Source organism: Aquarana catesbeiana, linkage group LG06 (genome assembly GCF_042186555.1).
Source record: "Aquarana catesbeiana isolate 2022-GZ linkage group LG06, ASM4218655v1, whole genome shotgun sequence".
In the NCBI taxonomy this organism is placed as follows: Eukaryota; Metazoa; Chordata; class Amphibia; order Anura; family Ranidae; genus Aquarana; species Aquarana catesbeiana.
Window position 1 is genome coordinate 290662170 of NC_133329.1, and position 13949 is coordinate 290676118.

A 13949-nucleotide genomic window follows, 5' to 3' on the forward strand; every position below is an offset into this window, starting at 1 on the left:
ATATAACAGCATAACACAATAGAGCAAGAGCAAGAGAATGCTGCAAAAACAATGATTCACTTCTGTAAATGTGCATCAGCTGAAAGCCAAAATTGTGTCACATATTTGTATTTTTATATTTGTGGTTTGTATGCGCCAGTCTTGTTGACGTATCTCAATCTTCAATGGAATTGTATAAAAGTCTTGAGAAGCGGAAATATTAAACAGAAAGTAATTTGACTCTGAACTAAGCAGTCTCAGTGTGAGCTTACTTGACGCATGCATGCTTTTGTATTCAACAATCTGATCGGGGGTAGATATAATAATATCAGAACTTTTGTTCTGAATTCAAAACATTTTGGCGCCCAACTGGGGGGTCGAGGCTAGGATCCCAAGGGATAGCCGATCCAGAAGGGACCGGGACAAGCCAACACGGAGAGACAGGATATGGAGACTGATCACCTCTAAAAACCGTAAGACACTTTTGATATCTCGTATATCTAGCCTACTGTTTATCCTGTACCCGTGGCTGGTCAAACCCTGTGCCCATATCGGCTTCCTACGGCCCTCAAAGACAGGTACTTATCTTGCCTCGAGTCTGTTGATAAATTAAGAAACCTGCAATTATATCTACCACCTGTTTTGTTTTGTTGCTCGGGCTTTGTTTAATTATTTTTAGGCTGATAGATGGACAAAAATTTATTTGTTAAATTAAGGTAATAATTTTTACTTCATTTTAGAATACTGTAATGCCCCGTACACACAGTCGGATTTTTTGACGGAAAATGTTCGATGGGAACTTGTTGGAAATTCCAACCGTTTGTAGGCTCCATCAGACATTTTCCATCGGAATTTCCTTCACACAGAATTTGAGATCTGGATCTCAAATTTTCGGACAACAAAATCCGTTGTCATAAATTCCGATCGTGTGTACACAATTCCGACACACAAAGTTCCACGCATGCTCGGAATCAAGCAGAAGAGCTGCACTGGCTATTGAACTTCATTTTTCTCGGCTCGTCGTACGTGTTGTACGTCACCGCGTTCTTGACGTTCGGAATTTCCGACAACATTTGTGTGACCGTGTATATGCAAGACAAGTTTGAGCCAACATAAGTTGGAAAAAATCCATGGATTTTGTTGTCTGAATGTCCAATCGTGTGTACATGGCATAATTGTATCTGACATTTACAGTATTAAACAGAAACCTGCTGCCATTTTAAGTTGCATTTGCATCTGCCGGCTAGTTGATTTATTTTATTAATGATCTTCCTACTTCTGTGTGATGACCATGATTGGCTTTCATGTTGATCAAATGATTGGGGTAATAGCCTATATACAGGTGCTAAGCATCCAAAGTGAATATATCCACATTTAGGTAAAGATTGATAGATGGGAAGCTGCTTCACAGTACTCTGATGCCGAATATTACAAGATGCGTATAAGAAAAGTGTGCCGTATTACGCTGTAAACATAAATGCAAATACAAACCAAGTGTATAATTCAAGTGCAACAGACCACTCAGGGATTAAGGCTCACTGGGTCCAGTAAGCAGCCTCTGTGCACAAGGTGGTGGAGAGTTGCCTGATTTAATTGTAATTTTACACTATTGGGAGCATTTTCCCATCTGTTTTACCTTTACATGTAATACATGCCATATGGGGAGAACTCTGAATGATTGCTCAGGAATTGAATAGATCTTCCAGCTTGATCTCTGCGGATTAATTTTTATCATCCAGCATGCTTTTGACTGCTCAGTGAAAGAGGGTCAGCAAAATTTGGTAAGTATCCTCTGTTCTCACATTGGGGGTGAGCTGCACGTTTTTTTATTGTGGCACTCATCCTTCCAACTAGCACTTGAAGACTGCAGAATGCCACCATTTTATATATTTTAGTAGATTGATCACATGTTTACTTTGGGATGTTTCATTTGTTAAGCACTAAGTGCACTTATTTCACTATTTATATATGTATTGTTTTTTTTTTCTGTCTGTGTCCCATTGAGCAGATTACCCATCATTCCCTGTCCTGGAGCCACAATAAGAAGAGAGAGGGAATCTCTCCAAAGTAAGAGAAACTCTCCTCCCATACGGTTGTCGCTGTAACAGGTGTCCCCATTAGACAATTTCCCCTTACCTTTTTTCAGATGACAACTGTAAAAATCTTGAATTTCCCATCCCTTTTTTTCCTGCTAACATTGTTAACCAGGACAAACAGGGATGGTGAATCTTCCTAGTAGGGACACAGACAAAGATACAATTCTGACAGGGGTTTTAACACTTCCACACTTCAGATTAAAAAATAAAAATAAAAACATGGTCTTTAGATGTACATTCATAAAACATTTAGGTTTCAAATTCATGAATACTTAGGTTGGATCTTTAGCAAACATATCTGTTTAAGTTATTGGAAGAGAAAGTCAGTTCATGCAAAGTACCTTCTTCTGGATAATAAGTTGATGTTTCATCTTTCCATATATCCCTTACAAATAAAAACAATTCCTTTAATATCAAGAGTCAATAAACGCAAATATGCCATTCAAATGTATGATAAGTGAGTATAGTATTATAAGCAACAGAATGTATTAAGATTAAAATGCTGTTTCCAAATGTCTTTTTAATCTGGATACAAACGTGTCACTTGAGGATATTTCAATTGCTGCACACAGCACTGTGCGATGAGCACGAAACCTCTGACATACCCCACAGATGGAATTTCAGGAAGTTCTCTACTGGTAGAAAAATCGTTTAAAAAAATCATCAAATTTAATGAAAAAGAATTAATGATCAACATTTTAGCCATTATACGTCTTGAAAATGATGAACTGCTGGGCGGGGGCTACTGTCAATAACAAAACTGGAGCCACACCGCAAGGTTCAGCCCACAAATACCATTGTAAAAAATAAGCCCACAGAAAAAGTTTGGATTTAATGATGCTTTACTCTTGACAGGTTCATAATTGGAATTATATCATATAGGTGAAATTCATTGACACAAAATCTAAATTCTTCAAATTGCGTCACTCCTTATCTTTACTGTGTTCTTCACACTTCACAAGTCAACGTTTTTCAATGAAGTACTGCAATTATAAAAATACTTCAAGCTGAGCAATACATACAAATATATTTGGCTTGTGAACTCTTCTTGAATCCTGGTGTGCTTTGTGTATTGTATATCCAGATTTGTACAGTAATCCAGTGTGAAACTTTACCTCTGTGCAGCTTTCTGGGATGAAGACTGGTCACTGCTGCTCTTTCCTGTCTGCAGCCAGCTTGTAATGGGTGAAACAGCTGTGCCCCTCCCAAAGCTCTGGTCTCTGTAAAGGCTATGTACAGCATAGTGATGTCAGTGCTACTTTTGAAAGGAATAGCTGGGTTAACAAAGGCATTAAACCGGGTACACACTAACAGTTGTTTCTCAAACAACCCAGCAGGTTGCATGAAAAAACCTGACCGCTTCGGTCAGAGCTGCCATTGGCTGAGAGCGCTGATTGGGAGTCGGTTGATTGCTGGTTTTCCAGCATGCACGTCCGACATACACATGGCCGAACTGCCGGCTTCTGTCAGACAGACCGACATACACAAGGGTGGAATGTTGGCCATTTTTAAATTTTTTTTTTTAAATGCCCATTGTCTCCCGACATTCTGCCTGTGTGTACTCAAAGTGAATACGTTTTTGTGCCCGGAGTTTAACTTTAACATAAATAATTGCAAGTCTGTTTTTTTTTTTGTACCTGTTAAATTGCATACATTTCTCCATTTAAAGGAAATCATTAATATGTTCAATGGCCTGCTGTTTAAATATAATATAAATACTCTTCATTTGAGACAATGTTATTTGATCTGTCTTGATTTACCTTTATTATCTTGATTTCTTTTTTCTTTAGGATCCTGCAAATCAAAAGCCTGGCAGAAAGAAAACCGTATCATTCAGTAGCATGCCATCCGAGAAGAAAATAAGCAGTGCCAGTGACTGTATTGGCTTCATGCAAGGGGGTTGTGAACTGAAGAAGGTCCGTCCAAACTCCCGCATCTATAGTCGGTTCTTCACACTTGATACTGATTTGCAGGCCTTACGCTGGGAGCCATCTAAAAAAGATCCTGAAAAGGCTAAGTTGGATATCTGTGCCATCAAAGAAATACGGCTTGGCAAGAACACTGAAACATTCAGGAATAATGGGCTAGCTGACCAAATTTGTGAGGACAGTGCTTTCTCCATAATCCATGGAGAGAACTATGAATCATTGGATTTAGTGGCAAATTCAGCTGATGTGGCCAACATTTGGGTGTCGGGTCTCAGGTATTTGGTCTCTCACAGTAAGCAGCCACTGGACTTGGTAGAAGGTGGTCAGAACACCCCAAGGTTTACATGGCTAAAGTCTGTTTTTGAGGCTGCCGATGTTGATGGAAATGGAATTATGTTGGAAGATACAGCAGTTGAGCTGATTAAACAACTTTCCCCTGCTATCAAAGAAGCAAAAGTTAGATTAAAGTTTAAGGAAATCCAAAAGAGTAAAGAAAAGCTTACCACCAGAGTGACCAAAGAAGAATTCTGTGAAGCCTTTAGTGACCTTTGCACAAGGCCCGAAGTATATTTTTTACTGGTTCAGATTTCAAAAAACAAAGAATATTTAGATGCAAATGATTTGTTGTTATTTTTAGAATCTGAACAAGGCATGACTCAGGTGACTGAACAAATGTGTTTGGATATAATACAAAAGTATGAGCTAACTCAGGAAGGTCGAGCAAAGGGGTTTGTAACCATTGATGGATTTACCAAGTATCTACTGTCCCCAGAATGTGATATATTTGATCCAGTCCACAAGAAGGTTAACCAGGACATGACACAACCACTATCACACTACTATATTAACGCCTCACACAATACTTACTTAATTGAGGACCAATTTAGAGGTCCGGCAGATATAAATGGCTATGTGAGGGCTCTTAAAATGGCATGTAGAAGCATTGAACTGGATGTCAGTGATGGACCAGACAACGAGCCTATCATCTGCAATCGAAACAGTATGACTTCACCACTGGCCTTTCGTAATGTCATAGAGGTTGTAAACAAATATGCCTTCATCTCCTCTGAGTACCCTCTTATTCTTTGCATTGGAAACCACTGCTCAATACAGCAGCAAAAGGTCATGGTGCAACATATGAAGAAAATCTTTGGAAGCAAACTGTACACTGAAATGCCTATGCCAGCAGAGTCCTATCTTCCATCTCCTGAAAAGTTAAAGAAGAAAATTATTGTAAAAGGCAAGAAGCTGCCTTCAGATTTTGACCTCTTAGAAGGAGAAGTGACAGATGAAGATGAGGAAGCTGAAATGTCCCGGAGAATGTCAGAGGACTACTTTGGTGAACAGAGACTGATCAAGCTTTGTAGAGAGCTGTCTGACTTAGTATCTATTTGTAAATCGGTGCAATACAAAGATTTTGATGTCTCTATGAAAAGCCAAAGCTATGGAGAAATTTGCTCATTTAGTGAGAGTCGGGCTAGTAGGATTGCTAATGAGTATCCGGAAGACTTTGTAAACTATAATAAAAAGTTTTTATCTAGGGTGTATCCAAGTCCAATGCGGATAGATTCAAGTAATATGAACCCACAGGATTTTTGGAACTGCGGTTGTCAGATTGTTGCTATGAACTATCAGACCCCAGGCCCAATGATGGATCTCAGTATTGGCTGGTTTCTTCAAAATGGTGGGTGTGGTTATGTCCTTCGACCATCCGTTATGCGAGATGAAGTATCATATTTCAGTGCAAACACCAAAGGTGTTGTGCCTGGTGTATCCCCTCAGGTTCTCCACATCAAAGTCATCAGTGGACAAAGCTTTCCAAAGCCAAAAGGTGCATGTGCAAAAGGTGATGTGATTGACCCATATGTTTGCATTGAAATTCATGGAATTCCAGCAGACTGTGCTGAACAAAGGACTAAAACAGTGCAGCAAAATGGGGACAATCCAATTTTTGATGAGAGTTTTGAATTCCAGATAAACCTTCCAGAGTTAGCGATGGTGCGTTTTATGGTTCTTGATGATGACTACATTGGAGATGAATTTATTGGTCAGTACACTGTACCCATTGAGTGCTTACAGCCAGGATACAGACATGTGCCCCTGCGATCTTTTGTTGGAGACACAATGGAACACGCTAAACTGTTTGTTCATATTGCCATTACCAACAGGGGGGGAGGAGGAAAAGCTCAAAAGCGAGGGTTGTCTGCCAGGATAGGGAAGAAAGCCAGGGAGTACACAATGCTGAGGAACACTGGTCTTAAAACTGTAGATGACATCTTCAAACTTGCTATTCATCCACTGCGGGAGGCCACTGATGTCAAGGCAAACATGCAGGTAAGAGTTTTTCGTTAATATTGAAAATATATACTTGACACTTTATAGATTTGTTTATACGTTTTGGGTATGTATTTTTTTCCACTTTTATCATGGCTTTTTTTATTTTAAATGATGTCCATTAAATCAAATGCTGTCTATAGATGGAGAGATGTCTCAACTTGAACTGTGAAAAATCTGTCTTTTTCTCACTGGCTTCATTGCAAGCTACCATGCAGCTGCTGTGAACATTAGTGAAGAGGTATTAGAAGGGAAAGATCAGACTGAGCAAACAAGTTCCGCAGATTACTTTCTGATAGTAGTGTGTCTGGTCATGTAATCTCAATCTTATTTCTATGACCAGCTTTAGTATTAACCCCGTTGTTGTAATAAGCATCTGGTGTATTATGGGAGGATTTTGTACTAGTTGTTAATTATTTCTTAAATTTTCCCTCAGAATGCATTGGTTTCCTTAAAGGAACTCTGTGGTCTTCCCACCAGCTCTACCCTCAAGCAGTGCATGCTTTCCCTAGCATCGCGTCTAGTGAATAGTGACAACACACCGACAGTAAACCTCACCATGAAAGACACGTACCCCAATTTGGAGCCTATAGGAACGATACCTGAAGTTCAGAAGAAGCTGCTCAATGCCTATGATACGGTTTGTACTGATTATCTATGATTTCAGTTTCATTATTAAAGGAGTTGTATAGACAGAAGTTTTTTTATCTTAATGCATTAAGATAAAAAGACTTCTGTGTGCAGCAGCCCCCCTTAGCCCCTCTAATATTTACCTGAGCCCCCTCTCTGTACAGCGATGTCCACGAGTCCCTCGGTTTTCCAGGACTCTCCCTCCTGATTGGCTGAGACACAGCAGCGGTGCCATTGACTCCCACGGCTGTCAATCAAAGCTAGTTAGCCAATCAGGAGAGAGAGGGGACGGGGTCCAAACGGCAGCTCCATGTCTGAATGGACACACAGGACTGCAGCTCGGCTCAGGTGCCCCCATAGCAAGCTACTTGTTGTGGGGGCACTCGACAGGAGGGAGGGCTAGGAGCAGCGAATACTCCATTTTGAGTATTTTTGTTGTTTTATATACTAAAAAAATGTAAAAAATCCAGTGGTGATTAAATACCACCGAAATAAAGCTCTATTTGTGTTAAAAAAAATATATAAGTTTGATTTGGGTACAGTGTTGCACAGTGCTGAATAGCAAAAAATGCCTTGGTAATGAAGGTTTTTTTTTGGTAAAACCTTTTTGGAGGTGGGTAAACACATCAATATCAACTTTTAATGCTTAAGGGCTCATGCACACAGGGCGTTAGAAAAACGCTTTCCAGGGCCTTTAGAAAAACGAGCTGCAATGCCACTACCAACGCCAGGAAAAAGCAGTTGTAAAAAAGTGCTTTTAGTAGCTTTTTGTATTGGCATTAATGTATGTTTAGCCCCGCTAGCTTTTAGCTGCGTTTCTCTGCCTCTATTCAAAATTAATGGTTCCCTATGAGAGCCCATTGATTTGAATAGTCGCGCCAGAAGTCGGATAATGATGATCCGATTTGCAGTGAGACTTGTGCGCTAAGGATCTTGAAGTGGAACCCCACGCCAAAATGAAAAAAAACAAAAAACAAAATCCATACCAGACCCTTCAGGGCCTGCGCCTCCCACCCCAAAGAACCTTGTCCCCATGTTGGTGGGCTTATTGGAATCTGTTAGCCCCCTTTAACAAGGGGGCCCCCAGATCCCAGCCCCCCACCTTGTGACCAGTCCCACCCCATGTGAATGAGTATGGGGTACATCGTACCCCTACCCAAACACCCCCAAAAAAGTGTCAAAAATAAAAACCGTACACAGGTTTTTGGCAAAGTAATATATTAAAGCAGCTCCGGCGTATCCTCTCCTTACGATTTCTTCTCCGTCCGGCGATGTCTTCATCCTCTGGTTCTCCTGTCAGCGCTGATAACTTCTTCTGCTGGTGGTTCTCCTTTTTCCGCTATCTTCTCCCTCTGTTCTTTCTCCAAAGTTCTCTTGACGCTCTCTCCCACTGTAACGCTAGGGCTGCTGTGTGCCAATAGTTTTATAGCTAAGGGGTGGGCCACCCAGCAACATCATCCGGAGGCTGCCCCTGGCAGTGACATCACAAGGGGCGCAGCCTCCGGATGATGTGGCTGGGTGGCTTCACCCCTTGGCTATATAACTATTTGCACACGGCGGCCCTAGCATTTCATCGGGAGAGAGTGTTGCAAGAACAGAGGGAAAAGACAGAAGACGACAGCAGAGAGAAGAGAACTGGCAGTGGAAGAAGTCATCAGTGGTGAGAGGAGAAGAACTGGAGGATGAAGACATCTCCGGAGGGAGAAGAAATCGGAAGGTGAGGAGACGCTAGAACTACTTTAATAAGTTACGTTGTAAAAAAACCTGTGTACTGTTTTTATCTTTTACACTTTTTTTGGGTGAATGGGTAGGGTGGGGAGCCGGGATCTGGGGGCCCCTTGTTAAAGGGGGCTTCCAGATTCTGATAAGCCCTGCTCCAGCAGACCCCGACAACCAATGGCCAGGGTTGTCGGAAAGAGCCCTTGCCCCCATCAACCTGGGGACAAGGTGCTTTGGGGTGGCCCCAAAGCACCCCCCCCCCATGTTGAGGGCATGTGGCCTGGTATGGTCCAGGAGGGGGGGGGGGGCAGTCGCTTGTTTCCCCCCCCTTTCCTGACCTGCCGGGCTGCATGCTCTGATAAGGGTCTGGTATGGATTTTCGGGGACCCCCCCGCCGTTTTTTTGGCGTGGGGGTTCCCTTTAAAATCCATACTAGACCAAATAAATTATCGATTAGTTGATCAGCCAATTGGTTGGCCTGCATACGGAATGCAGTATTTGAAGATGGGGTGCACTTTTTTTGAAGGACCCTGAGCATGCCTCATTCTGGCTTGATCAAAGTGATGCTGATAAAATTCGCCCTGCATGATGACACCCAGGGCCGGACTTACAATAGGGCTTGAGTGGGCTCAAGCCCATAGGCCCTGCGGCGCCCGCGCTTTAGCCCAAAGGGTCCCTGGACGTCCTCCTGTGTACTTCCCCTCTGCTCACCGCCGTGGGCGCGCATCGGGGAAGTTCTGTGTTGGCCGTGTCCCTTGGACACAGCCAATCACAGATAGTGCTAAATGGCCAATCACAGCGGCCATTTAGCACTCATCCAATGAGAGGTGATCTCATATGAGATCATCGCTGGCTCTCCCTCCTCACACAGAGACAGCATGTGAGGAGGGAGAGCTTCCTGCTGCAGCGGTGAGTGAACACTCACACTGGTGTTATGGATGATTACAGTTACACAACACTACACAACATAGTGCCATCTGTCCCGACTCCCCAGTGCCACCTATCAGTGCCAAATGTCCCCAGTGCCACCTGTCAGTGTCATCAGTGCCATCTGTCCCCAGTGCCACCTATCATTGCCACCTGCCTCCAGTGCCACCTGCCCCAGTGCCACCTGTCAGTTTTATCAGTGCCATCTGTCATCAGTGCCACCTGTCCCCAGTGCCACCTGTCAGTGTCACGTGTCATCAGTGCCACCTGTCATCAGTGCCACCTGTCAGTGTGTCACGTGTCATAAGTGGCTCATATCCGTGCCATCTGTCATCAGTGCCACCTGTCAGTGTCACTTGTCATCAGTGCCACGTATCAGTGCCATCTGTCATCAGTGCCATCTGTCATCAGTGCCACCTGTCCCCAGTGCCACGTGTCATCAGTGCCACCTGTCCCCAGTGCCACCTGTCAGTGTGTCACGTGTCATCAGTGCCACGTATCAGTGCCATCTGTCATCAGTGCCACCTGTCAGTGTCACGTGTCATCAGTGCCACCTGTCCCCAGTGCCACCTGTCAGTGTCACGTGTCATCAGTGCCACCTGTCCCCAGTGCCACCTGTCAGTGTCACGTGTCATCAGTGCCACGTATTAGTGCCATCTGTCATCAGTGCCACATATTAGTGTCATCTGTCATCACTGTCAGGTGTCATCAGTGCCACGTATTAGTGCCATCTGTCATCAGTGCCACGTATTAGTGCCATCTGTCATCAGTGCCACGTCAGTGTCACATGTCATTGTCCTGGTGCTCCAGGGCCTTCAAAAGTGTAATAGGTAGTCAACAAGTTAGATGTGTAATTTATGCTCCTAGAACACGTGATGGTGCTCCCTGCATGTTGGGCCTCTCTATGTGGCCAGGCTGTGAAAAAGTCCCACACATGTGGTATCGTAATACTCAGGAGGAGTAGTAGAATGTATTTTGGGGTGTCATTTGTGTTATACGCATGCCATGTGAGAGAAATAAGCTATTACAATGACAATTTTGTGGAAAAAAAATAATTTTGCAAATTGTGGGAAAAAATGACAACATCAAAAACCTCACCATGCATCTTACTAAATACCTTGGATTGTCTACTTTCAAAAAAGGGTCATTTGGGGGGTATTTGTACTTTCCTGGCTTGTTCGGTTCGCAGGAGATGAGATAGGCCGTCAGTACATCAGGTGTGATCAATTTTTTATGATTTGCACCATAGCTTGTGGACTCTCTAACTTTCACAAAGACCAAATAATATCCACTAATTTGGGTTATTTTTACCAAAGATATGTAGCAGTATAAATCGTGGCCAAAATTTATGAAAAAAAAAAAAAAATTTGCAAAATTTTGTCACAAAAACAAAGAAAAATTCATTTTTTTTCAAAATTTTAGTCTTTTTTCATTTATAGCACATAAATTAAAAAACCCAGAGGTGATCAAATACCACCAAAAGAAAGCTCTATTTGTATGAAAAAAAGGACAAAAAATTCATTTGGGTACAGTATTACATGACTGAGTAATTGTAATTCAAAATGTGAGAGCGCTGAAAGCTGAAAATTGGTCTGGGCAGGAGGGGGGTTTTAAGTGCCCAGTTGTCAAGTGAGTCTGGCGCACCTTGTCCTTTTCTATTCCTGTTCGCTCTCCAAGTTGCAGCCATCAGAGCAATCCTAGCCACCACCGTTTCTCATCATCCTCCTGTGGTGCCTCAGAACGATTGCTTACAGGACCCAGGACGAATACCAGTACAGTAGTATCCCCCACTTACACGCTTATATATTATCTACTTTTGTGAGTAGTCATTTGGCTGTTTTGTCTTATCCAATTTAATAGAAGTTCTTTTAAACTGAGTCTGGCGCACTTTGTCCTTTTCTATTTCTATTTTATAGAGCTGTGCTTCGCACTCCAGGTTGCAGCCATCAGAGCAATCCTAATGACTGTTCTTATACATATTATTTGGGACTATTTAAGGACTATATAGAATTGTTCCTTGCGCCATCTCTCCTTTTCTCTCTATCTTGAGGTTTTCTGATTGGTTATTGGCAGTTACGTGTAGGGCCTCGTTTTCTGCCGTTGAGAAAACCTGTCTGCATTAGACAGTGGTGTAATGGCGGACAAACGGTATCAGAGTGGTGCGCTTAAAAGAAAACTAAAGAATGAATGACAGCAACGCAAAAAGGAAGTTCTCAGTAAAATGAGAAGGATTACTGGATTTTTTACACCCATGACACCACAGCCTGATGTGCAAGCGGAGAATCCAGAGGACAACAACCCGAACCCGCTGGAAGAAACGGTTGGAGACGATGTGAATTCACGAGCAGGGCAGCCCATCAATGAATCATCATCTTTTCAGTCAGAAACAGCGACCGAACAATGTCCAACTACAGATTCTTTATCCACTGATCCTGCTTGCTGGGGTAAAATTGATGAAAGCGTGTGTGCTTATTGGGCGCGAAAAGGTCCGGAGTCCGTTCAAAATAAGGATGCTAATGTCAAGGCTTCTGAACGCCACTACAAACATCAGAAGAGACTGTTTTCTAAAACTCATTTCAAACGCAAGCATTTGAATGGTGAGTACTTGCCCAGAGAATGGTTGCTGTACTCACCATCCGCCGGTTGTGTGTTTTGTTTTGCTTGCCACCTTTTTGGCGATGGTGACGGTCAATCCCTCTTTGAGTCTGGCTATAATGACTGGAAACATGCTACCAGACGCATTGCCGAGCACGAGAATAGTGACAGTCATAGAAAGGCTATATTTAATTACATCAACAGAGCAGCAGCTGACGGAGTTATAGATTCTCAGCTTAAAAAGCAGTTCGAGTCGCAATGCAATTATTGAAGTGAAGTTTTGCAAAGAGTGGTTGCAGTTGTAAAATTTCTGTCAGAGCGGGGATTGGCTTTCCGAGGCTCCAGTGAAATATTTGGTTGAGCTGACAATGGGAATTACATGGGAATCCTGGAACTGATCAGTGAATTCGACCCATTCTTAAAATCACACATACAGATATATGGCAATGCTGGGGTAGGAACTCCCTCATATCTTTCATCATAAACATGCAACAAATTTATCAAGCTAATGAGCAATAGAGTGCTTTCTGAAATCATTGCTGAAGTGAAAGTGACAAAGTACTTTTCCATTTGCATTGATTTAACTCCCGACATGACGCACATTGATCAGCTTACATTTATTATAAGGTATGTTTCACCAGAGGGCCTCGTAGAAGAGTGATTCTTAAAATTTCTCCCTATATCTAGCCACACAGGGAAGGCACTCTGTTATGCAGTGTTCACAGTTTTACATGAGATGGACATAGATATCAGTAACTTTCGTGGACAGTGCTATGATAATGCCGCAAACATGTCAGGAGTGTACAACGGGCTGAAAGCTCACATCAAAGAAATTAATCCACTAGTAGAGTGGGTGCCGTGCGCCGCGCACACGCTTAATCTGGCTGGAGTTAATAGCGTAAACTGCTGCACAGAGACCACCGATTTTTTTAACTTCATTCAGACTTTGTTCAACTTCTGCTCGAAATCCACAGCTAGATGGAAGGTGGTAATTGCAGGTTTGCAGCCTAATGGAAACCACCGCATTGAGACACTAAAATCTCTCTCTGACACCAGGTAGGCTGCGCATGCACAGGCCACCAAGGCACTGTGCAGGAATTATGCCAATATTCAAGAGTCCCTGATCAACACTGCAGAAGACAGCAATCAGAACCCGACAACACAAAATGATGCTTGGTCACTGCATAAAAAAATGAACAGGCTTGAGACTGCTTTTCCTTGCACTATGTGGAATTATGTTCTACAACGCTTTCATGGGACAAGTGTTGCACTTCAAGCTGTGGATCTGGACCTGTGCAATGCTGTTGATTTGGTGAGGTCACTGCGGGAATATATTGTTGTTTTGAGAGATTAATTTGATGTGTTTGAAGACCGAGCAAAAGCGATGTCTCCCACCGTTTCAGCAACATACAAACAAGACACACAAAGACAAAGAAAACGCAAGACTCATGTGGGTGAGTATGCAACACCTGAGGTTCACTTATCAGGAAGAGAACGGTTCTCATCTGGTGTGTTTCTAGTTGTGATGGATGGGCTGCTGGCTAAACTTGATCGCCGTTTTCAGTCCTATAATGACCTCAACAGCACTTTTGGTTTCCTGAACAACATATCTACCCTATCTGCAGAACGTCTTCATAAAAAGCAGCAGATCTACAGAAGAAATACAACACTGACCTGGAAAATGAATTTTGTGAAGAAATCATCCATTTCAAAGAATTCATCTGCCATGATGAGCCATCAT

General features: G+C 42.6%; 1 protein-coding gene across 1 annotated transcript in view; it reads left to right on the top strand.

Annotated features, from left to right (window-relative positions):
• Positions 1–13949, top strand: part of PLCL1 (phospholipase C like 1 (inactive)) — a 444741-nt gene that overhangs the window by 318302 nt on the left and 112490 nt on the right. The window contains exons 2-3 of the mRNA XM_073633443.1: positions 3866–6337; positions 6774–6977. Coding sequence (XP_073489544.1) covers positions 3866–6337; positions 6774–6977 — 2676 coding nt within the window. The remainder of the gene's footprint in view (positions 1–3865; positions 6338–6773; positions 6978–13949) is intronic.